Source organism: Biomphalaria glabrata, chromosome 16, assembly GCF_947242115.1.
Source record: "Biomphalaria glabrata chromosome 16, xgBioGlab47.1, whole genome shotgun sequence".
Lineage (NCBI taxonomy): Eukaryota > Metazoa > Mollusca > Gastropoda > Planorbidae > Biomphalaria > Biomphalaria glabrata.
In genome coordinates this window covers 9,811,896-9,839,240 of record NC_074726.1, presented here as the reverse complement: position 1 = coordinate 9,839,240, position 27,345 = coordinate 9,811,896, and the positions used below count along the sequence as shown (strand labels likewise).

Genomic DNA, 27,345 nt, shown 5'->3' with positions numbered 1-27,345 from the left:
ATTAAGGCTACCTGATAAAGACAAAATATTTTATGTCACAACTGATGCATCTGGTAATGCTATTGGTGGTTGTCTAATGCAGAACTATGATAACTTACATCCTATATTATATGTAAGTAGAAAATTGTCAGAGGCAGAGAAAAAATATAGTGTCATTGAAAGAGAAGCCTTAGCTGTAATATGGGTAATTACTAAGCTAGAGAGCTATTTAATAGGAAGGAAATTCATTTTATTAACTGATCATAAACCTATTCAGTATATACAGCAAAAGAGCATGAAAAACAGTCGTGTTTATAGATGGTTCTTAGCACTACAGGAATATAAATTTGAAGTGAAAGCTATTAGTGGATCTGTGAATATTGTAGCTGATCTATTGTCTAGAATGACATTGAAGTGAAATAATTTTGTAAATAAACTATGATTATATTGAGTATGTAATATATATTAATATATTGACACCATTTATATGTTATGGAAAAGGGAGATAAGTAAATTTGATGTTAAGCATTTAAAAGTAAGTATGGATATTTTTTTTTGTGTGAATCATTTCATATATCATTGACGAAAGTTAGTTCTATGGAAAAGGGTGAGTATAAAAGAAAAATGGACAAAAGCGTATAAAAGGGTGGTAAGAAAAAAAATTTATTGAATGTGTAAATAAAGTCTATAATTGTTTTTTGAAATGTTGTATTTTATCAGATTACTGCCAGTGAAGAACATTTTTTGTGAGTGTATGACGTGTCCATAAGATGCCACATTTTCCTACATGATGAACTGTGTACCAATGAAGATGATTCTGGAATGTTATGAACATTGACATTGAATATGAGGAACTGTCAAGTTAGGATGAAGAAGTCAAGATGAAGATGTCAAGATTTTATGTTTGTTTGTCTTCCCCTTAAATTGAAAATGCCCTTGTAAGACTTGACAGTAGTGGAAAAATATTGACATATTTTTTTTTCAAGGGGGGGAGAAATCTGTTAGACACCTTATTTATATAGGTTAGTTATTTAGCGACGCACCATAGATGACGCATATTGAACGGGACTAGTGACGTTTGGGATATGTTGGGTTAGAGACTGAAAAATCAGTTAGCGATAGAACACTTCAGGGTAACGACGTGTTTAGTGACAGAGACTTCTACTGTGGCCTTTTATCAGAATAAATCCATGTACAATTGTTCATCAGAGTTGACTACATCTCTTCACTTGTTAAAATAGATGTTGTATAGTCCTTGTTTGGATTGTCGTTCAACTGCACGTAATACACCCGAACAATTACACCCAAACGATTGCAGAGTAATTGGTTGACTTCAAGACAGCCTGAACTAGCAACATCACACTTATTAGCTTCTTATCGCCTTATACCTTGCTCTTTTCCTATTACATAATGCGTTATAATCTTCTTATTACATTTTATCTAAGTATTTTCCTATTAAGTCATTGTCACAATTTCCTCATGTAATAATACCTTAACTCCTCCGTTTCACTGATACTTGTATAATCAGGGGTAGAGCTCTTCGTCACCTGGCTGGAGTTAAAGCAACACTTTCTGATGGAAGAGGGAACTTTATTCACGACTGGTTTCCTGTGAAACATGAAATGGCATATCGGGTTACACTTCGAACACTCTTTTTATAGAGTGATGATATCTTATCTAAATGACAATGTCTTTGATTCCGAAGTATCACATGACTACGTAGACCCAGTGGCGACCTGGATATTTTTCGCATCTCGTACATAGACCTCCGGGGTACTATTTAAGTTTTCTTCTGCGCCTGTCTTCAATAAGGACTTTCCTTTGGGTCTCAAAAGTATGTTCCGCAGCCTTTGTGATAGCTCTCCAAATGTCTCTTTCAGAGGTCATCTGCTGCCAGGTACTCTCCTCAGTAAGGGCGAAATGGCGCTTGATTTGTTTTTTTAAACGCCCGCGTGGGCATCTCTGTTGTCATGCGCTTCTAACTGTCAGCACAATTGTCCCGAGTTAGAGCCCAGCAGGAGGTTTGGGCTAAGATGTTTTCATGTTTTATTCTGGAGGAACTTCCGAAAACAAACTAACCGATAAACATATTTGAAAAAAAACATTATTTAGTGTAAAATAAATGCTTCAGAAAGATTTATTATTTCTTCCCTAGTAGGCTACTATTCCAGATGGCGGTCTGGTTGTATGGTATACGCTCTAGACACGATGGTCTTAGGTTCGTACCCTACCCGCCGCAATTATCTGTGGTCCAGCAAGATATATGGGCTAGGACTTTCAAACCTCTGTTGTCCTGCAAGAGATCTGGGCTAGGACTTTCAATCCTCTGTTGTCCTGCAAGAGATCTGGACAAGGACTTTAATCTTTTTTTTCTGAAGGAAATTCTAAGGCTAACTCTACATTTCAAAAATTAAGCATTGCCTGAACTTGTCATGATATATGAAAATAAAAGTTCCCCTTCCAGACCTTGCGATCTAAAGGACAGATGATGTAACGGTCATCTGTTTCTGAGAGATACTGTTAACGAGGGTGTCATGTGGCCAGCACAACGACCAATCGCCATTACTTTTCCCCAATTAATGTCATATTCATTAGAGCTGGCTGGACTCCGAGGCGCCCAAAGATCCCGAAATATCCGTATTCACCAGGATTCGAACCCGGGACCACCGGAAGCCAAGCGCTTCACCGCTTAGTCACCTTGCCTCTATATGAAAATAAACGTATTAAAAAAAATTTCAGTGTTATTGGGACTAAAACAGAGAATTAAATAATGTAGCCAAGTAAACACAATCTTAAATAAATAGAGACTTCATTTTTAGTGAGAGTCCACATTAAGACGCTCTTTTCTTGACTTCACATAGTTTTCACAAAACAACATAAGACAATGACGTAATATCAGTGCCGTATTTAGACTTGAAAAGGCCATTAAATATTTGAGATAAAGGAGACTCTAAACGTCCAGAAATTATATGTTAGTGCTAAACATTTCTTGGGGGCTTTAGGCTATAGTTTCTGAAGGTAACTCTGACACTGCATATTATAAATATAATATTTATCACAAGGTTAATGACCTTCCTTCAGGGAACAGTGCCAGGAATAGAAGAAGAGGCAGACAGAAAAAGCGATGGGAGGACAACATTAAAGAATGGACGGGCCTGCCATTGAGAGAGGTTCTAAACAAGGCAAAAAAAAAAATGGAGGAATGGAGAAAGACGGTCGACAAGTCTTGCCTGGTGCCCCAACGGTCCAACAGACTAAGAGATAGGTAACCAAAAGTTATGTAGCTGTGGCTTGTTGAGAACGAGGCAACCATGTAAACTACTTGAATCTTAGGCGCTTGTCTCACTTCATCACAAACAAATGTTACAAATTTATGACACCATGAGAATAATTATAAAGTATTTGTAAATAAACTAAATAAACGAACATTAGATTTACTGATGGCCTCACATCGAGACCATTCGTTATAGTAGGCCTGAACACTGACCTGTGACGTCACAACCGGTGAAGATCGGAGACCACTAGCTCGTTGCCATGCCATACAGACCTGTGACGTGGCAAAACGCTATTGGTCTCCTCTGTTCAAAGGTTACGACGTTGCAGGTCAGTGTTCAGGCCTTCTATGACGATTGGCCTCGGTTAAAATCGCCCGAAAAAAAGAGTGAACGCTAAAGAGCTGTACCTTATATAGCGACATATTCTAGTGCTGAAGACTCCGTAGATCAGTGGATTGGCTGCCGAGTTCAGGGGAGCCAGACTTTGGACGAACGTATTTATTTTCATCCAAACTGGCGTATTAGGTATGACCTGAAAAACCTGGCACATGTTGATGATGAAATATGGGCTCCAGCAGACGATGAATACTGTGGAAAATAAATGAAATAAAAATAATTGTCGCTTATATAAAAAGTAATTGTATCAATTCTTTTGACTCCATCATGTAATAAATTAGAAATAGATCAAGAAAAACAATAACAAATGTGTGCGACTGGAAATACTTTTACCAGTTGTTTTTCTTTTAGCGCTATTTCGTGCTTTTAGCTTTCTCACTATCACTCGTCTAGATCAGTTGGGTTGGGGGGGGGGGGGAAGGAGCGGGTATCTGGGATAACGTTTCCGTCCTTAACTTTCAAAAGCTTATATCAACTCACTCCGTCTGTCCGTCTGTCTGTCTGGTAAAAAGTTATTTCTCCCACATCCATTCTCGGATCAAGTTGAAACTTCGCAGAATTATTCATTGGCATAGACGAGACGTGAATCAATTAAAAAAAATAAACCTATTAGACAATTAATTACTGGTAATTAATTATTTTGTCTCGTACAGACAAGGGAAACTAATACTTCAGTTTTCGCAGATACGGCTAAATTTGCTGGGTTTATTCCCCCCCTGAAATAAGTGTTAACGCTATTTCTTTCTCAGTTGATACTTTAAATAATTGTTTATTGTACCTAACAAAAAAACATGAATCAATAACAAAAATACTGAATTAGATAATTAATTACTGGTAATTAATTATTTTGTTTGATATTGAATAAGGGAAATTACTTATACATTATTTAAATAGTTTTAAGGGCGGAGTTCTTCCCCTTTAGATACACTTTTTTTTTTAAAGGATTTTTAAATATGTTTTTCGAGGGCACAAACCTGGTTGATGTAAGGCCGACATACTAGCGATTAAGATAGACAGGTGCTTATGAGGACAGCTAATTCTGTACACTTTCTCCCCTTAGCTAGTACTGTCTCTCCATATAAATAGAAATAATTAATCACTGCAAATTGATAAATAACTGATGCCATTTTTTAAATTGATTCATGTGTTGCAAGGTACAATAGATAATTGTGCAAATACGAGAAAGGGCGCTAGGACTAGCGTCAAACTTTAATAGTTGGAATCCGAAAAAAAAAATGCAAAGATGTGAAAAGCTTACTATCGTCAGCGAACTAACACTATTTCAAAAAGAACTTAATATAAGGGAAATAATATTTCATACACACACTATGAAATCATTTCTTTTGCCACAACCATTATTTTATTCACAACGACCAAAATGTTTCTACATATGTTCGTTCACTTTCTAAGTGAAGCCATATATTCAACAAATTAATACTTGAAGTCATTAAAACAGTGTCAGCTTTGAGATGCCTATCAAGACCCTGCGCTGCATAGTAATATTAGTAATGCACAAGACACCGCACACACTTAAGGACCGGTTATCTATCTGTCTGTCCGTCCGTCCGTCCGTCCGTCCGTCCGTCCAGCCATCCATCCATCCATCCATCCATCCATCCATCCATCCATCTATCTATCTATCTATCTATCTATCTATCTATCTATCTATCTATCTATCTATCTATCTATCTATCTATCTATCTATCTATCTATCTATCTATCTATCGTTACAAGTTTCAGATATGCATATAAATATTTCTACATAACAACTGAGTGCTATACACATGGCTACATTATCATTTTGTACGTTTGTCATGAGCCAAATGTCAGCCCAGTTTGTCACCAGACTACAAATTGAGTCAGCCACGAGTACAAATCTTAGAGTGAGTAAAGGAGCCGGGAAAAGGGCAATAAAAATGTAAATTGCTTGGATGAGTTTCAGACACTAAGGATCAAGACCCGCTGTCTCGTTGACCTCGTTTTGTTCTGCTGGTGTTGGGGAGCCGATACTGAGAGTGGTTCTCTGTATCTAGAGCCGAGGACGATTTGTGAAATACATTTACACAGGACATCCAACAGTTGGATGAAATTTTATGACTGTGTAGACTCAAAGATAACAGGGCATGGAACGGGTTGCCTGAATCAGCCAAGAAAACCAATGACTTAGTAGAGTTTAATTATCTCATTAATATGCACGACTAGATAATCACATGAACACGCGTAGGGCGTAATTATATTCTCTTTTGAAAGATTGTCTGTAATTTATAAGATAAGATATGGAAAACTAAGTAACTTGATAAAATGTTACTTTTAAATATGAAGAATGTTTTCTGTTGATTATGTTTATTGTTATACTTAATTGAATTTTTATTTCAGTAGTTCAAAGAAAAACATTATAGAATCCATTTTATTTATATGTCACATTTCTCTTATTTTGTAAAATTTAAAGATTGTTTTCAAAGTAATAGAAATTAAAGGAATCTTTATTTTCAGACATTTTCGACCTAAATATATATTTTTGGCTTTTGTGTGTGCATGTGTGTGGCTCTGTTCTTGCTTACAAATAAAAGCATTTCATTTTAATTATCTCCCCTACATTTGTTACTCTTCTGTGTAGAAACACGAAGCTACCAGAGGCCAATGTTTTTACATTTCTCAGGCAACCTTGTCACAAACACTACGTGACATAAGCAGTACATTTTAAAGTACTAATTAAAAAAAAACACATTAGGCCTACTTATGTGTCATAAGAAACAGAGTCTACTGTCGTGGGAGTGAGAACCTTTCAAGAAATGTTATCTACTGAGCATTGACAAAGAAGAAAGAGATTAATGAAAACTGTTATAAATCACAATAAGTCCAAGTTGGGCGTGTGTACAGAAATCTTTGCTTCAAATCAGTTGATATGTTCACATCGGAGGTTACGTACATTTTGAGAATATGGCTTAAGTTCTGTGTCCTTTGTCGATTTTACCATCTAAAGTTCATTTGCCTGTAACCTTTCCTACCGATAATAAAAAAATGTCGTAAACTATTGCTAAATATACATAACAAACTTGACAAAATATGGTTTAGTATTATTAGCATAATATTTATTAAAACGCAGCATTGATCAGTGGCGTACCAACGTGATGGCGGGTTGGGCGCAATGAAGATAGAGGACGCAAAAATGCGCTTCAAAGTAATACAAAGAATGTGATAGACCCTTTGTCACTTTCTTCGTCAACTTAATTTACATTATATCTAAGTTCTAGGGTTAGGGTTAGGGTAACTTGGGCAAGTTCACTTACTTGTGACAGTACTTAAGTCAATATAAATTACTTACACAATTAGTAGATGGGGTAATGGGCGCCGCTAGGGTGCCTGGCATCCTCTCTACACCATTGTCATGAATTAGGTATTTGTACAAGAATAAGTTGTAAGCTTCTCTTTCGCTGTAGAAAATGAGCACAATCTCGTTTTTCTATAAAACTCGAACATGACATGCAAGTTCGCTTTGAAAAGGCCAATGACACTCCAGGTGTTCAGTAAGTTATGTCCCGTGCAGCTTGTAGAATTAGGGTTAACTAATTCAACATGAACCAAGGTCACCTTTATTGGTTATGTCTGCAAGCAGACATTGTTTGAAATAACCATACACATACCTAAATGTTATCACACAAGATATGGTCATTGAAGCATATCTTTTTTATAAGAACCTTGGATTTAAACGAATTGATTTATCTGGTTGTGTAAAAAACAACACACACACATACATAGAACATTGAAAGGTTTTTCACCCAACGGTTATGTCCTGAGCATATAACTTTCTATTATGTATCTACTACTATGTTATTATTGTATCATAACTTACCAAGTATAATAATAAACGTCATTTTGATGGTTCTAATTTTAGCCTGCGGGATTACTCCCCTTGAACTTTGAGAACTGGTTCTAGAGTCTTGTTGGGAACTGTTTTCTCTCAGTAAGCCTGATGGTAGAAAAGCATGACATGAAGATATTCATACATTCACAACGAACATTTATTCGGAGTGCAAAAAAAAAAAAGGGGTGTGGAAAGGAGCTTAAAGCAGTAGAGTTTATTTATTATATGCAGTAAGAAATTTATTTCTATGGAAAGTAGCTCTTTCGATTAAAACTTATCTCTTGATGTGCCAGTAGAATTCAGTTGACAAGTTCAGTAAGCAGTTGTAACCTATAAGAGGAGCGTCAGGTCCTCACAGCTGTAGACACCTGGTTGGTATGTCCATAAGATAGAGATAGAACGAATCCCTTTTATGAACCATTTGACCATGAGAAAGGATTTTATCTCGTGGCCAGGATGGGATGAGGAGTTGGCTCTTCACCGACCCCTCTGTCTGGAGGCCCCCCATCAATTAGAAGATCATTTAATCACATCCGTTCGGTCATGGGTCATGGTACCTCAAGCTAGCTACTCATGCGAGGCAGGAGGCCGAGCCCACGCAGGGCGCTCCATATTCCTATAATGCGCCATTGCGATCCATGGTAGGGTCATCACCACCCAAATGACCCGAGCTGGGGAACGGTGCTATGGGTTGCGAACTGGGTAGTAATCCTTTCTCACATCCTCACCGCGTGCAAGTACACTCGCTAGAGTACATCTGTGGTAGCTCACAGGGAGTATTGTTTGCTTCTTAGTATTTCCGCTTCCCCGGGCGGACGTTTCCACGGATGTGCCACGCTGAAGCAACGGGAGCTGGTATCCTCCGGCTGGTAAAGTTATAAGGGTCAAACTAGAATTTTACAAGTATGGCCTACGAGCAAGAAATTCCTTTCTCAGCGATATATATCAACAGCTCAATTTCTAGGAAAATCGTTTTTTGAGATCAGCTTTTAGGCTCAACCCTGCACCCACCCTCCAGCTTCCAGGTTATATGAAGTTCTGACTTGAACAGAGGTATTGCAAAAAAAAAAAAAAAAAGATAAAATGAATAAGACAGTAGGAGAACAAGAGACGGAAAGGGTTAAAAAGGAAAGACAGAGACAGAATGACAGAATTAATAACAGAAAGAGAGAGATGTGTGAGAGAGAGGTGGAAAGGAGGAATACGTAATCCAAATATCGTGCCTCTTTCTGAGACGGAAAAAAAAAACAACTTTTTTTTCAATAAGAATTAATAGTGGGGAAAACAGTGGCGTAGCTAGGAATTCACCATCATTTGGGGGCCCGAGGAGGGGGCTTGTCCTCTTTGGGGGCCTCTGCAATTTGCGTAATATTTAATACTCAATGAAAAAAACATTCATTTGGGGGCCCTCCCCCTCCTCTCTCTCCCTAGCTACGCCTCTGGGGAAAAGGACCGGCCACCTTGCCAGATAAGCAGCTAGACGACATTTCACTACTCATGGTAGATTTACGCAATAGATGTTAATATCAAGGTGACCAATCTATAGGCCTAAATTGATTAAACACGCAAAACATGGCCAATGTCTTTTCTCACCACTGCGAGTATAAGACAATATTGAGGTAGTTGCAAATGAAAAGCTTAGAGATACAGTAGTTGTCATCATGGGCGTAGCCAGGATTTTTTTTCGGGGTGGTGGTGGTTTTGGGGGATTTTTTCTCTCCCCCACCACGCAATATATATATTCGTGTGTGTAAACATAATTAATCTTTATTACATTCTGACCCTTCATTCTTTCGTAAGACGTTTATTGTACCCTAGAATTGGTTCTTCCTGGAGTTAATGGAAATTTTTTACACTCCCCGCCTTTGTCATCAAGTGGGTCTGGGGGAGCGCTGTGACCTACCCCCAGAGCCCCGCCGCCAAGCACAATTACGGTATTGAAAGCCAACAAAAAGCATATTCTGATGTATCTACAGTGCATTATTTTAAAGTTTTATTTCAAAAACCTAATCTGCGATTAATTTACTTAGATCCTCAGGCGCCGTTCGGTGCATTGGACGGCAAGCTGCTTCCACAAAAATCTGTTACTGGCAATGTCTAAAGCTTCTTCCCACCTGCTCTGAGGTCTTCCATGAAAGTATGGCGCCAAGTTATACTAGGATGTCCCTGTTTGCTTTCTCCTCGTAATGACCACATGTCATCGCAACTCTTATTATGTGTAATTCATTTTGTTGGCGAACATGTCCCGCAAACCTCATAAACCTCATGCGACGCTCTGTCACAACCCTACTAAGGGTTCGACTCACAGTACGGCAAAGGATTTTCTTGATTGAGACCCGATCTCTAGCCATCTTTGTTGAGCCACATTTAAAATCAACCCCCTCCCTCCCTTAGCTATGCTCTTGGAATTTGGGAATTGTCAATTACATTATTATTTTTTTTTTTTAGAAAACTGCACAACCCCTGGTAGGGGGTTTTAAACTCAAAACCCCTTAGCTGCGCTGGGGCAAGTGATGGTTTAGTATTAAAATCTCTCCTAAAATAAACAAAAATCAAAGCAAAAAATCAGTCACTAACCCCCCCCCCACACACACACACACACAAGCGCCCATGGTTGTCATTATTGTAATATTACTAATCAGTGCTGTGATGATGATTGCAAAACGTTATCAACTCTTTCAAGTCGGAAGCTAACTTTATAGAGCACTAGACATATGTTACCCGCGACCCGCGGGTCTTTATTTGCGCATTACTTTCGATATAGTCACTGAGAGTGTTTTGTAAGCAATTAAACGAAATAATAATGTAATAGGTAAAGCGAATGTGTCAATGTAAAAATAGTGTGAATAATGCTATCAAATCAAAATAGCTAATAGGCTTAAATCCATTTTTATTTAAATTAAAACATTTGCTTTTGAATAATCTAGTGGATTGGATTTAAATGTATGTTAAACGTAGCTAATAATCCTTTCACGTTATTTCAGTTTCGCTACGAAAATAAAATTAGTTTTGCGAAAATGGTTTACCCAAAGTCGATACATTCTTATCTATTAAAAACGAAAAGAGCGATAGCTTTGTTAAATAAATGGGATTATAAAGTGAACAATTAAACGAAATAATTTTTAGTACGCGATTCATGAATGAATATAGATCTAGGCCTATCTCTACTCGGCTTCGCAGCTTTCGTAAGCGAATGTAGCTTTAGAAAACCAAATTTTAATATTTATTTGATCAAAATATGAAATGAATGGACTTTAATTAATATATTTATGTGTTAAAGTATAAAACTATCTGTGCGAAGAGAAGTTTTATCATCTTAGAGTTGGATTATAGTTTTAGATCTAGGGATGGTATTATAAAGTGAACAACTAAACGAAATAATTTTTAGTACGCGATTCATGAATGAATATAGATCTAGGCCTATCTCAACTTGGCTTCGCAGCTGTCGTAAACGAATGTAGCTTTAGAAAACCAAATTTGAATGTTTATTTGATCAAAATATGAAATGAATGGACTTTAATTAATATGTGTATGTGTTAAAGTATAAAACTATCTGTGCGAAGAGAAGTTTTATCATCTTAGAGTTGAATTAGAGTTTTAGATCTAGGGATGGGATTATAAAGTAAACAATTAAACGAATTAATTTTTAGTACGCGATTCATTACGTATTGTCTAATGAAAGAATGTTCGTCAGGAAATCTGTAGTCACAGATATAAGGAACTAATTAATGTAAAAAATGCTTTTGAAACACAAAATTGAAGGTTAATTTTATTATATAATGAAATCAATGGATCTTCTTTTGTCTTTTCATGTGTCAAAGTAAAAAACTATCTGCGCAAAGTGTATTTCTTAAAATTAGATCTAGGTCTAAATCCGTTCTATCTTTTCTCATGTCAACATTGTAGACATGGCCTAGATCCATAAAATACTATAGCTTTAATAGAGTCGGACAACTTTATTTTTTTTTGAGGGTCTTAAGTTTGTTTTAGGGCTACAATACATACACTACGGTCTAAGTTGGTACCCAAGGAACATTCCTGCCTAGTTTTATCAAGATTGGTCAAGCGGTTTTGATGTCTATAAGTAACATACATACATACATACATACATACCCCTCACATTCTACTTTATAATATAGATTAACAGACACACTGATCAACTCTATGACGTCGTCCAGCTTCTTCTTGCCACACCGACTGCGGGCTCCGTACTAGTAAATTAAAAATTCCTGGACCAATGAGCTAAACGACGGTATCTTTAAGAGACATCTGATAATAAATAACAGTTGCTTTAGTACTTTAGAACATTTATATTGCCATTTCGCTGCCTCTATTTTCTTACTATTAAAAACCTTGGTTACTCAATGAACCACTGACTCATGCTTTTGCCTGAGCTATGGAACCGGAAGTGAGCGTTATAAGCAAGTGGATTTTGAAAAGCGGAAGTCGTGGGCAGACGACCACTAATTACGTAACTCGAGAGTAACTCACCCTTTAAAAAAAACCTATAGAAACATCTCTAGTCTAGCACTAGAGACAGGCGTGTGCCAGTGTGGGACTAGGGATTTACGTCAATCTCAAGCAGACAACTACAGTACTTTGAACTGTCTGAAAGTAGGTTTTTAAAGTCGACATATTTGGGTAGGCCTACACCTGGACAAAAAAATTTACGAGATCCAGGAATGTACTTAAAAATTGTTCTTATTTTCTCATAAATGTATAAGATAAGAATTAAGATATGTTTAATTTCTTATTGCTGATTTTCAAGATAAACAAAGCAATGCCAAGGACGCTAAATTGAACTTTAATGCTGCCAACTAAATAAAAAAAAAAGTGCAAGAAATGAAGTACATGTATAAAGGAAAATTCACTTCTGCAGTGCTTAGGAGTGCTTAGCAGTGCTCACAAATTATCATATAATTAAAAATCAAAACGTTTCGACACTTCCATTATGCTATACACCGGATGCACCAAAAAGATAGCTTTTTTATAGTTTTTTTCCAGACATTGATGAAAATCTCTAAAACTTGACTACATATATGAAACATGCTTGTTGAGCTGTAATGTTAGTGCGTAGGTAAAAAGATAAAATTGTTATATTGAAATTGGAGCTAAAGGATTAAAAGATACACAGGAACGTTTTAGAACACACATTTTTAGTATTCTACCTCTTTTTCGAACCAAAACTAAATAATAATTTAAGCATCACCCTCTTCCTTTCTAAGTCCACATATCGTAGTAGATAATTACGTCCTACGCGAATTCGGTCATACATGTTAATTTGAAGCTTAATATTCTGCTAAATTATCGGTTTTCCTGGCTGATTCAGGCAGCCTGCTCCATTCTGTAATAGTACTTTTTAAATATAACATTGATACTATATTGTGTACATGTAACGGCTTAATAAACCAAGAAAATATTTCGATAATAATAGATAGTATTTGATAGATGCCAAAGAAATTTTCGATGATTCACTTTAAAAGTATAAGTTATGACTGCTTTATAAAGTCTGGTCTAGTAAAGTACATTCAAGCTGCTACATTGTTTACAATGAGTAAAACAAAACAGAGCCTCACTGCCTCACTTTGTTAGCTTATTTAATATTCAGCTTCCTTTTACTCACTATGTAGAAGAAGATGATTCAGAAATTAAATTTTGAAACTTTTAGAAGCTTTTAAAAAAATTTAAAAAAATTAAAAAAAAAAGACAGAAAATTTAAAATCGTTAAGAAGCTCAGTCTAGGTTGTTTGAATATTTTTACGACAGTGCTTCTTGACCTTTTTTTTATACCTTCTATGTTCCACTTGAGTACAAGTGTACTTTTATAAAAAAAAATTAAAAAAAATTAGCTCCTCCTCCATCTTATCCTTTTACCAAAACACAAATCGATTTGCTCTTCGTTAGTAAAAATGTTTCAGCCATATCCTTTTTTTTTATCTAGAGGCTGTCAAAAGTACATGTATCTGAGAATCGTACAGAAACTGAAAGATAATATACCTACCCTAGGATCATACGCATATTGCAGGGCCAGAATATAGTAGAGATTAGAGATGTTCCTTACAAAATACCCATTACTTCCTTTACTTAAACTTTGAGTTGTCTTAGACTTTGATGTCACTTATAGAATTACATTCTGCTAAGTCATTGGGTTTCTTGACTTCTACAAACAATTTGTTCTAAATGCTAAGAGTTTAAAAATAAATATACACTGTGTAAATGTTTTTTTTAATTAGACATTTTCATCTATGAATACTAATAGTTAATAGCAGTTAATACGAAAAACATGCATATATGTAACCCTGCCGGACTAAATTAAACAGAGAACGTATGGGCCACGAGGCCTTCATCAGCTACATCACATACAAAAAATAACAAACAATTAACACAAAATAGTCTTAAGTGAACTTATCTGTCCGATGTTGTTCTCTATCAAGGCAGGAAAGAAATGAGCTACGCTGGTGTAAAAGCGCGTGAAATCGGAAGGGGCGGAGATGTCAGGCAAAGATGAATGGGAAAAGGGGGGTTAGTGTTAGTGCCCATCGCATATTAAATAAAAGTGTGCTGGTTGTTGATCCCATTAGGTTGGAGGGTGCCTGACATGTAAATAAGTTTGTTTTCGATCTGCAGACGGGTGTTTTTGTCGTTGCATTGTTGTATGGCAGTGACGAGGAGGTCGGTGGTACCCCTATGATGTGTGTTATTAAAATGGATAGAGACGAGCTTATGAATAGTTATCTGCTGTATTCGGTGTACAGAATGTAGGAAGTCATGATAATCGACGTATGACATGGAGTACCGCCATTTTAGTGTTCATTTTTGAGCGCGGTAGAATCAAGGTTCCAAACTCTTTCGCTTCTAGCACAAAGCAGCTTTCATAATGATGTACTTGGGATATGGTGCCCTGTCCTTATCGGTTTCTTTTTTAGCGGCCCCCGAAAGGAAAGGGGAAAAGATGCTATTAGTTTGTGTGGCCCGTCTGTCCGTCCGTCCCGTTCAGATCACGTAAACTAGAAAAGATAGTGAAAATCCGACATCACAATATTTTAGACCATTCAAAGTTCTGATGCAACGGCTACTTTTTTTCATTTCTGAAAGGGAAAAATCTAATTTTTTAAATCACTTATGCAAGCAGTTTTTTTTTCATAAAAATACACAACTTTTACAACTATTCACTATTAATAGTAACAAACACTTGAGGCTCTTTAATAGGGGAGGCAACAGTTTGCGGCATTTTCTCATTATGAGCTAATGTAGTTTACTGCTTTAAAAATGTAAACTGGATCTTAACAAACGAATCAAAACGCAAACAAAGAGGTGATACTGGGCTTCAACATTAATCGTGAAAATACTAGCAGGAAATTATTTTGAGATTTTCACGATATACTAAACAATGTCAAGGACGCTAAATTGAACTTTAGCGTTACCAACTAAATAGAAAAGAAATGAGCAATATGTTTAGCAGTATATCAATGCGTGGCAGTTGGTCGAATCAAACTGCTTGTTTTATTTACCGCTAGTTAGTTGCCCTTTCATTTTATATACGTTTAAAGTCATGTAGAAACAGCCTTACGGTGTCTACATATTAACTCTTTCTCTCCGTATTTATTTTCCTCGTTTCGATAATATTATTCATTTTGCTCTTTTGTATTTCACTAACCGGTTATGAGTAAACATCAATAACCCCTTTTTTGCTTGTTATCAGAAAATGTTTTTATTTGGTATCGAATTATTGGAGAAAGCACGCTCTTATTACACAACATAAATTAAAGTTTATAAATCAATTTAGTTTAATGGGGGTCAAATCAATGCTGGCATCTTCAATTAGGAGAGAAAGATGTGAACTTATTTTGTGCCTGGAATGGCAGAGCATAGACAATAGTAATCCAGCGGTTCTTCAAATGTGCACAAACATGATCCTTTACCTATTAACAAACATATCTTAGCATCACTTCCTTTCTTTTGTACACCGGATACACCAAAAAGCTTCACTTATAATTTTTGTTCCGCCATGTATACAAATCTGCCCTAATCAAGACGTACTTTTCTCCGCTAGTCTCTTTCCTGTAGTAATGATTAACTTGAAAGAATAGAATTTTAAACAATTCTCACCCTCCTATGAGTTAACTAGCTGGGTAGTTTTAGAGGTAATCGGATATAGTCGGACAACGCTCAGTTTATATGGCAATAAAAGCTTTGTGTGACAGCAGATTACATGTACAGCGTTGCCCTGTTGTTGTATTTTATGCTTGTCGGGACACGTTGGTTCACCTGAGCTCGCTTTGTGCTCACAATACCACAAGAGCATACACAGAGACTCTCTTCTCGTATATTATTATCATTGCCATTATTTTAATAATAGATTTTTTTTAAAGCGCGTTTCCTACGCTCTCATACCAAATCTTGGGCGCCATGGTCGAGACCAATCGTTATAGAAGTCCTGAATACAGACCTGCAACGTCACAACCTGTGGGCTGTTTAGGCCAATAGCTCGTTGCCATAATATGCAATAGGTTCACATATCAATACGTAGTTTATATTATATAGATATTCGACTAGTTTGTTCAGATACAATGATTTCTCCATAAAAATAGGACCGCCCCCCACTCAGAGGGCTAGAGTGGGGAGGGCAGTACATGCAATCGCCCCCCCCCCCCCTTTTACCCCACCGAATCGGCAAAAATACCTGAATGGGAGTGACATAATATAAATTTATATATTAATTCAACTAATTTTGTTCGCAAACTATGATTTCTCCATAAAAGTAGGACCGCCCCCCCACACTCATAAGTTTTAGGTGGGAAGGGCAGTAGAGGTATTCGCTCCCCCCCCCCCAAATTGCCAACAGGGGAACAACATAATATAAAGATAGGTTAAAACACCAATAACAAGTTTTAATCATATAGATATTCAAATAGATGTTCAATTGATTCTGTTAGCAAGCTGTGATTTCTACATATAAATTGGACCGCCCCCCACTCGAAAGTTTATAGGGGGGGGGGGCGGGATTGATTTTATCGCTTCCTCCCGACCCCACCATATCGGCCAAAATACTAGAGTTGGGGGGCGAAATAATCTAAAAAAAGTTTGAAATATAAATAATTAGTATATTAGCATAAGTAATAAATTCGTATACAAATTATGTGAATTCTATACTAAAATTCGTCGCCTCCCCCCTGGATCCGCCAGTGCATATAACAGAGCTCTCCACGTCATTTTAAAAACTTGGGTTAAAATGAGCTCACCTGTGTCGCTGTCTTTACTCCTCTTCGACACGTTACTGACCAGACTGGAACTGTTGAAGATGAGGATGACGATGGCCACGTAACAGGTCAGTATGATAAGGGCGGGGATGAAGAACAAAGACAGCGCCACCAGTGTAACATACACCTGTGGAAAACGAAATGGATCAGAAATGACGCAGGGTGCATATGGGAAGCGTGGTGGAGAGGCTAAGTGCGCTTGAACTTGGCTTGTCTTGGCTACCTAGAAGGGGGCTCGAGGTTCGAGCAGAGTTGTGTTTACTGACGCCTAAAGGCAGCAACGGTCCACAAATGAGATTGGACCGAAAGCGCTCTGAGCATACTATAAGCATGAAAGTAGCGCTATATATAAGCTATAATAATAATAATCGAAGGAAGCGGGATAGGACATTTGTCTTTCAAATTTGTGCATTAAACAAAACATTATAACTATATAAAACCAAAATATACATTCACTCCGGACTCACTTATAACAGACATACGTCAAGTAAATATCAGATAGTTCTATTGTATTTAATTTAATTTTATTGCCAGGGGAACAAAAGAGTTTTTGAATCTGTTTGATTTTTGCTATCGGTGTCTTTTATCTCTTTTGTAATGGTAAAATCACAAATGGAGTTTTTTTTTTTTTTTGCCAATGACTTTACCAGCAGCATTTAGGATTCTAGGAAGTTTATTTTTATCTTCAACGTTCAGATTGCCATACCAGGCAGTGATGGAATCTCATAACAATTTTTTTAATACATTTTTAAAACTGACAAAACTCTTTGTAAGATAATTAACATTGTGAAAAGTGACAGAACACATCATCACAGAACACACACTAACAGAACACATAATTACAGAACAAATAGTTACAGATCACAAAATTACAGAACACATACTTACAGAAAACAAGATATACCAATAATGTACAAGTTATTTCCTTTATTCGATATTAAACAGAAGAATTAAATGCCAATAATGAATTGACTTATTGATTATTTTTCTTTATTGATTAATATTTTGTTAGGTACAATAAATAAAAGTTTAAAGTATCATTCTAATCGGAGAATGCGTGAGGGAGAAGTAAAATAAGATAAGATAACAAAAGATAAGATAAGATACTTTTTATTGGTCCAATCAAATGGAAATTCAGTTTGACTACAAATTGACCACCTCAGCGTAACTACTGTACAATAACAATATATGATGTTAAGGTCATCTGTTTCTCTGGCAAACGGTTAACGATCAGGGTGTCATTTGGCCAGCACAACGACCAACCGCCTATACTTTCCCTAACTAAATTCAGGTTCCCATTACGGTTGGATGGTCTCAGGGACGCCCGAAAAATCTTTTTTTTATATTTTGTTCTAACTCAACTGAAATAAAGTTTATTTGTAATTCTTTCACCTTAACCTTCAACTCATACTTTAATGTCACCCTAACCTTGGCCTTCAACTTAACTTTAACCTTCCCTAGCTTTTTGACCTCATCTTAACCTTCGCCTAACTATTGGCAAATCTATTACAAATACTCTGTTACACAATGGTATTTTTTTGTGCATAGTGTGGGTGTCATGATTCGACTCTTATTCGAACACATCACAGTTTCAATACTTACTTTCCACCACATCTGTGAAAGGAATATGTTGCAATAGGGACCTACATTCTCGTCAACTTTGAACAGAATCAACTCCGGTATAGCAAATAAACAAGAGAATATCCAAGCAGCTAGAACTAGAATCTTGGCTCTTAGCCCTGCATGGGAAACAAGATTTATAGTTCATCAGTTGGACAGTACAAAGAGAAGCAACAAACAAATGTCACATTAAAAGAATATCAATGAAACACGTTAAAGTAAGTAATAAAGATTTTCTCTCAGACTTTGTGATCATGGGGCAGATGATGTCAAGGTCATTTGTTTCTGTAGCCCACGGTTAACGAGGGATGTCACGTAGCCAGCACAACGACCTCTCGCATTTACTTTCCCCCACCTATTGTCGGGTAACCGTTAGAGCTGGGTGAGCTCAGAGGCGCCTTAAACATCCCGAAACTAAACATTAAAGTCTTCACACCAGGATTAGAACCAAGGACCGTCGCTTTGGAAGCCAAGCGCTTCACCACTCGGCCTCCACGCCTCCGTAAACACATTAATAAAACAGAAATTTAAAAGTAACGAGCCGACCCGCATGACACCCTTTAGTGACTTGTGAACACTGCCAGAAAGACACAGTTGTCCGAATGGGGTGGGTGGTTGGGCGATGTAGAGAATTATATACCATAGAAAATTGCAGAAATAAGAGTTATCTTTCCATGACTTTTTCATCGAGGGTTAGAGAGTCGGCCTGCGTGCGTCTTGTCCCGCATGGTTGGCGACGTAGAGAAACGTATATAGAGATTTTTAAAACATCAATAAATTTACACAAACATTGCACAAGAAAGTTAACATAAATGGTGTTTTTGTTTTTTAAATTTAATTTTCAAATATTTCTAGAGTTCGATGTTCCGAAAATTTTATCATATTATTTATTTTAAAAAGAGATTCTATAATCAACTAAGAAGCTGTTAGCGTTTTTGATTGTAGAAATAATTATCAGCGTTTTGTCGTCAATGGGCTGGGATCCCAAGCCATCTTACTTATTGATTAGGGGATAACTTTTCAAAGCACATCTATAAATAGTATAAATAATAAAAAATCTACTTTAAAAACGACTGGAATTAAATTAAGAATATTATTTTAAATGTTTACCTAATAGACACAACAAACACTTATAGGTACAGCGTATATTTCCAAAAAAAAAACCAACAACAAACCCTAACCCTCTCAACTCAGCTAACGTAGTCTGGAACCATCTAAATGTGCGGGTTAACAGGTCTACTTTTTAAAACGTTCTGACAGTTATGAGTTTGAAGTAGGAACGTAGCTGCAGTCAACTGAGTACTCAGCGTTCTTTTTCTAATACATACACTTGAACTCTTGTCATTATATTCTGCTATTGTGGCTGTTTATAATAACATGCATATTACATATATTAATTCAGCACTAGGTAAAAAGAGTCAAGTTCTCCCCTTTTAGAACTTTTGGTCTATAGGGCAGATGATGTAAAGGTCATCTGTTTCTGTGGTCTACGGTTTACAAGGGTGTCATGCGGCCAGCACAACGACTAACCGCCTTTACTTTTCTCTAACTAATGTCAGGTACCCATTAGAGCTGGGTGGTCTCAGAGGCGCCTAAAGATCCCGAAATTAAAAATCCCAGTCTGCGCCAGGATTCGAACCCGGGACACTCGGTTTGCAAGCCAATCGCTTTACCGCTCAGCCACCGCGCCGCCTATTCAGCACTAGGGACCAAATTTTTTAATGAGAGAAAATGGTCAATCAAATATAGCGAAATAAGGGACAGTCCTGGACAGGCACTAACCTTGTAGGCTAGGCATATATATCAGGCTTATATCTGTATACTTGCAACTTAGCAATTAGCCGCTAGGCATTTATATCAGGCTTTTATATGTATACTTGCAACTTAGCACTTAGACGCTAGGCATATATATCAGGCTTTTATATGTATTCTTGCAACTTAGCACTTAGCCGATAGGCATATATATCAGGCTTATATATGTATACTTGCAACTTAGCACTTAGCCGCTAGGCATATATATCAGGCTTATATATGTATACTTGCAACTTAGCACTTAGCCGCTAGGTATATCTATCAGGCTTACAACTTAGCACTTAGCCGCTAGGTATATCTATCAGGCTTACAACTTAGCACTTAGCCGCTAGGTATATCTATCAGGCTTACAACTTAGCACTTAGCCGCTAGGTATATCTATCAGGCTTACAACTTAGCACTTAGCCGCTAGGTATATCTATCAGGCTTACAACTTAGCACTTAGCCGCTAGGTATATCTATCAGGCTTACAACTTAGCCATTACCTTACAGTTCTATTTACGTTGCTTAGAATACATTTAAACTAATTAATTAAATCTACAACCAGTTTTATTTATAGCCTGAGTTCCAATGATTTCTTTCAAACTTGCATCGCATTCAGGGAGAAATGAATGCTTCGCTTTTTTTCCCCGCTCATTACCGGATATAGATTTGATAAGGACCTAAGCTATTTGGGATATGGGTACCTTTGCAATCAACCTAAGACAATCTTTTATTTCTCTTTCTTCCAAATGACTGAAAATATCCCTGCAACCTTTTTTTTTTGGTATACGGTGTACCCCCCCCCAAAAGAAGTGGGGGTCCTAAATTGCAGGCAGCCTATAAGGTAAATCCAGCACTGTTCCCGCTTACTGTGACTTATAAAACAATGGCACGGGTACAACAGTGCTTACAATTTCCAGAGAAGTGCAGAGGCCTGGCCACAGCATCCAGACGATCTATACTGAGAGCTACCAGCATGTACGTAGAGGAGTACATCACAGCCACCTGTGTACACAACAAAAACACAGAGTTTAGTAAACATTGAGCTGTCTAGGAAATACAAACTACACCCACTACGCAATCAGAACTCATCTACCGACGTCCTTTAGGCATTTCCGTTTTTTGTTTCTCGGAACCTAATCCTATTCTTTTCTAGGAAAAAACAACAACAAAAAAAAACGTCCGTGTATTTTCAGCGTACACTAGGAATAAGAGTTAGATCACCGAATTGCAGCATGTATCAAACCTAAATTATTAATTTAAAAAAAAGTACGTAAAATTATAAGTAGACATATACATTAACATATATAAAATTTATTTTTGTAAACTGAGTAATATACACGTGTGTTGATGAATTATTGATTATGTATGAACTAGAGTAACTTGAAACACAATGCGCAATATCCTTTACATCTACACGATACACAAAAAATAGATATGCTAACTGGACAGCAACATATGCTATATCTGCTATAGGTGTCAGTACTGTAAGGCTATTACAATACTAAGCATGTTGTTCTGAATTTCATTAGTTATAGCTCTATTCATCCTGATGTCCTATTGAGACCAACGATAAGATCTAAATAGGCCTACTTTGTGTCAGTACGATGTCTTCCATCTACAAATAAAGTTCTCCTAACCGTAAAAATGGATTGAACTAGTGTCCAATTAACGGACACATTTTTTTAATGGCACTTGAGGAAGACCTAAACTTTAGGTGAACAAGAACTTGAATTGGAGGCTCTTGAGCTATTTATAGCATAAGAACTAGCATTACAGACAAATTACACAGAACAGCATGGGCGCATGAAGGTTAAAAATAAAAAAGAAAATTCATTAAAAAAAATAGTTCATTTTAGTTAGTCTAAAATGATTATAAATAATACACGTGATTTGGAAACTTTCATCTACAATTGTAAGTATTCATATTAGAACATATTTCATTGATTCGTTGTAATTATTTTAAATGGTTAAAAACCACACTGGCATATATAGAGTTGTTTTCTAGTGCAGGTTTAATATTTATTATTTCATCGGATAATTTATCAATTCGTTATTTCTATAATAATAATAAAAATAGTAAAATAATAATAAGGCTTTTCTACGAGTCTGAAGATAAATGAAGAGCCATTATTTCACGTGGCTGCGTAGTCTCAGCCACAGCCTACATATTTTGCCTCACACAGAGCCGACATAGCTGTTGATCTCCGGTGGTCGATTTAGGTTCTTTTGTCCCCATTTACGTCAGATTATAAATTCCAAATATAAGCTCCGCTAATAATTACATTATTTTTTGAAAACAATGTAGGCTCAAGACGCTTTGAAAGCGCAGGAGATAAAAACAACGACAATAAACAGGTAAATAATACTAATAACTGTTATAATATACTTTTCAAGCATTGATAACAAACGAAAAGTAGGCTCAAAGACATGTGATAACATAACACATAAACACGAGAGTTCAAATGACGATCTAAAAATGTTTTTTTTTTTGCCAGATTTTCAGTTGTTTTAAACAGGCAGATTCTTTTGTTCTTCTTAGAGGACATGATTCTTCTTCTTCTTGAAACTGTCAGGTAGAGTTGAGCCTTCGGCTCTTGGAACTCTAGGTCAGCAAAAGTGAACAAGAGCTCCCTCTCACTGGCCTGAATGAAAACAGTGTACACTGCTCTGTCTGGCGGGTGGGTCAGACTCACGGCAAGAGGCCGTGTACACTAAGACCCCCGCTACATTTCCTTTCCCATACCAGGCTAACCATGCGGGACACGCCATTTATGTAACGGCCCCGTGAGGAACAGCGCATGGATTGTGACAAGGTTGTGGGAGCTTTTTTACAACTCCGCGCAGTGCAATGAGGATGCTCTCGCACCCCCTTAGGCACCCCCACGGGAGTCTTGTTTTGCTACCTTTTAGCCTAATCGTTTCCTCCTACGATCGTTTCCACCCGGGCGCCACTATGAGGCAGGGTAGCATGCCCAGGACATGATTCAGTAGTTCATTGATAAAGTCCATTGCTAGTCATCTGAAAATCAATGAAAACATTCACATTTGGTTGAAGAGCTTACAAGGTGAGTTCAAAGATCTACAATGGTGGCTGTTTGGTTAAAACAACGATCCATCGTCTTTGTTATTCAGCTCTAGCTAGAGTCAGCTAGACCATAAAGAAGTGATGCCCAAACTACGGCCTGCGGGACATATCCGGACCTTTACACCGTGCTAACAGCGCCTCAAATCTTCTACACGAAGTGCGTAATGAGTACATTGAGGCTAAGATCTGTTGGACTCGACTATTGTATTTTACTAATCTTATATAAGCTCGCTCCTGTCTGTCGTCTGGTAAAAAACTTGTAAGAGTTATTTCTCCTACTTCCCATTTTCGGATCAAGTTGAAACTGTGAACACTTATACATTGTCCCTAACAAAGCATGAATTAATTTTTAAAAATTTACTTTATTTGATAGGAAAATAAACTTTAAAAAAAATCTATTTAAATTTTGCTTGTTATAATTATACTAGATTATAATATTAACATTTTCACCATGTAATCTTTTTCTCCCTATCACAACCAGCAAACCAATGAAGAAACTAATTCAACGTTCAGCTATCGGCTGCAGTTTATTTTATTAATCAGCCCAAATTAAGTCTTTATATAGATCGTAAGTCTACAAGTTCTTAAAAAATGACTCATTCAAACATGAACCACAAGACGCTCTAACAAGAAAATATCCAAATTACTTTTTGAAAAAAAAAAAAAAAAAGAACGAATCTTATAATGAGTGAAGAGATGCGATCCTTCCGATGCTGCCACATCTCTCAATATTGCATGATTGATTCATGCGTTGTCATCGGCAATCAGTAATTGTGCTTAATTTCAATTTGATCCGAGAACGGGAATATGGAGGGACAAAGGAAAAAAAGTGTAAAAGAATCCACCCGGACAGACAGACCGACGAAATGAGTTAATACATTTTTTTTTAAAAAGCATACTATCAACATCTCGTTAGTACAGCCAGTCAGTCTGTTATGTATGGTACCCCCTAAAGGTCACTAAGGTCAGACATTAAACACACCTATATGTCGGTCATCAACACTGTTACAATGCGACCCCAATACGCTTGTCTGAACATGTATACGCCCCTCCCCCCTGGGTTGAAAATGACGGCCTCATCTGATTGATGACGTATCAGACATTATCGATTCGAGATCATGTGATTCCGACACTATTGACAATGTCTGTCTTGCTCCAACACTCTTGGTAGAAATAAATTTACCAGATTATAAATTCTCAATAACAGTAGCGCTATAATAATAGAATTGCCAATTTCCCCACTAATACCATTACAAATACAAATAGAGTACTTTCGTTATTACCCCCTGTTTTCAAAACCTCTCCTTAAGGACCAAGGATGTTTCCTAAAACGGAGTCAGACATTAACTCATAAGACTGACATTCCGGACAGTATAAGGATCTCTGAACGAAATAAAAAAAAAACTATTTTGAAGATGATTCAATAAAAGAAAAATCAAATTGTCCACTCCATGGAGAGTCACAAAAGCAGTCAAGTCCTTTCAACTCCTTAGAGGCTCTAAAGCCACATTCCCCAACATCTGTGTTTTGTTTTGATAGCAAACATCACTATTTCTCGTTAAACTCCGGAAACTAGTCCAGTTTATTGTCTGGCTCTATCGACCTACTAACATTTACTGTCACTAACCTCTACACTCACTAACCTTTACAGTCACAATTAGGTGTATGAATTTGTTTTGATCGTGTGGTATGCGCTCCGAATAGTCGGCTCGGTGCTCCTGGGTTTGATCCCTACGGATGGGCCATCACTGCATCTCGTTCTATATGCTAGGACCAATTTGTACAGCGAGATTCATAACTAACGAATATTCACATCGGACTAGAGTAACACCTTTAGTAAAATCACTAAATTTAGAAATCCTTCAGGATAGAAGACTTAAAAGTAAACTAGCAATTATACATAAAACACTGAACCATAATCTTCAAATACAAAAACAATATTTAATAAAATACTCTGAAAGACACAAAGATAAAGGCACACTCCTCGTCCCATATGCTAGGACAGCTCCTTCTTCCCTAGCACTATTAGAGCATGGAATGGGTTGCCTGAGCTAGCCAGGAAAACCAGTGACTTGGCGGAGTTTAGGTCATTGGTTAATATGCATGACTGAATGCATGAAGTGTAGGATGTAATCATCTCTTTTTTGAAGTAACCTCTGTATCATATAAGATTAAGATTAAGATTTAAGATTAAGGTCAAGTATGCAAAAAAAAATTATTAAATATTCTTATATATCACACAACCCGAAAAAGAGTCCAGTCAATTAGCTGCTTATCTTGCAGTCTTTCTTGATTCTCTAGATATAGAATGTCTTTTAAGTTTACTTTAAAGGGAAACTCCGATAGTTTTGACAATTTTTGATATAACATGTGTTTTGATTTACAGATAATCAATATATATATATATTTTTTATTTGCAATAATAACTTAGTAATTGATATTTTTCTGACGTAAAATTCCTGCGCATCCAAAACAGTCAGACATTCACCGGGTTTCTATGTGACGTCACACTAGCCTACTAAATTAATATATTGACTTATTGTATAAAGGGAGACCATACAGCAAAGTTAACATTCTCGTAAAAGAAATATATTTTCGTCTATACAGTTAGATCTAGATAATGTAAGCAAAGTAAAAAATGCGTGTTAAAGATTTACATGCTTGACTAACCACAGCAGTCTGTATTTACTCGCCAGACCACTCAACACACAACAAACACTATCGCTTGGTTGTCTTGTCATGACCGACTACACGTAGTCTCGACTAGCCTTACACTGACCAGTTTGTTCGAATCAGTCAGACACACGATCTATTTACTTTTTAGGAAAAGGAGAGGCTTAGATGAAAATGTTACTTTTTTCTCGAGTTGGTTATCCTAATGCTTTTAGATCTACCTATACATGTATTTATAACTGTACCATAGCTCTGGAATATGCCGTCACTAAGCCCAAGAGCATGTAAGAATGAAGCGATACGATTGGTTAAATCTGGTTTCCTTTTCAGTATTGTTGATGGAAGTGACGTATGCCTAACCTAAAAACAAAATCTCAAAGCATCCCGTTTTTTTTTTAAATGTCATGAATTTACTTTCTAATTTATTAAATATAAATGTTTCTAAGCATTTCAATAAAAAATGGTAAAATGTTTACTTTTACAACTTTTTACGCAGAATTTAAATATGTCAATAACTCAAATTTGAAAAACCATCGGAGTTTCCCTTTAAAGTGAACATTTATGATTTTATTATCAATTCCTTCTTTTGGCTCACACTTTCTTCATGGCTCGTACAGGTTGGAAGTTGGTCAAGAGAAACAAAAAAGTCGATTCATTTATTTTAAGCTAAAATGTTTAGTTTTCTATAAATTGGACAATTTTTAAATTGATGCAAGTTATAGTTAGGTCCAATGAATAAATGTTTGAGGTTTCTATTTGATCCGAGAATGGGTGTAGAAGACATAGCGTGCACATTTATCTGAGTGGAAAAAAAACACCTAAATATTTAGCGATATCTGTTAATACTGAAGGATTAATTTCCCTTGTTGGTATCAAACAAATAAATTAATTACGAGTAATTAATTGACTAATTGGTTATTTTTAAAAATAGATTCATTTTTTTCAATGGCAATGAAAATAGGATAAATAACGTGTTCAATCATTTTACCAGACAGACAGACAGACAGACAGAGTGAGTTGACATAATATTTAAATAAAAATTAAAACAGTATTAATTCAAATAAAAAATAGGCATCTAAGAATTCAAAAATCTTAAAAATGCTAGCAGGTTTAGGACTATCTAGATCAGCGGTTCTCAACCTTTTATGCTCGGCGCCCCCTTTTTACCCCCCCCCACTCTATTACGACCCCTCCCTCCCCCCCCACACATGCAGAAATAGAAGAATAGACAATAACAATCCATATTTTCGATGGTCTTAGGCGACCCCTGGCAAATCGTCAATCGACCCCCAAGGGGGTCGCGACCTACAGGTTGAGAACCCCTGATCTAGATGTAGTAATAGCAACGTATTCCAAGTCAAATTGATGTGGAACCAGTTCAGAAGTCTCAGCTTC

General features: G+C 36.7%; 1 protein-coding gene across 2 annotated transcripts in view; it reads right to left on the bottom strand.

Annotated features, from left to right (window-relative positions):
• The window catches only part of LOC106057845 (cardioacceleratory peptide receptor-like), an 88,925-nt gene that overhangs the window by 11,026 nt on the left and 50,554 nt on the right, over positions 1-27,345 (bottom strand). Inside the window, exons 5-10 of one of the 2 annotated variants that reach the window (XM_056014243.1) lie at positions 21,101-21,194; positions 18,378-18,514; positions 16,758-16,902; positions 7,504-7,620; positions 3,662-3,842; positions 1,471-1,587 (exon numbers count right to left, since the gene is read on the bottom strand). In XM_056014243.1, the coding sequence (XP_055870218.1) occupies positions 1,471-1,587; positions 3,662-3,842; positions 7,504-7,620; positions 16,758-16,902; positions 18,378-18,514; positions 21,101-21,194 (791 nt within the window). The remainder of the gene's footprint in view (positions 1-1,470; positions 1,588-3,661; positions 3,843-7,503; positions 7,621-16,757; positions 16,903-18,377; positions 18,515-21,100; positions 21,195-27,345) is intronic. The other variant, XM_056014244.1, reaches the window with a different exon arrangement.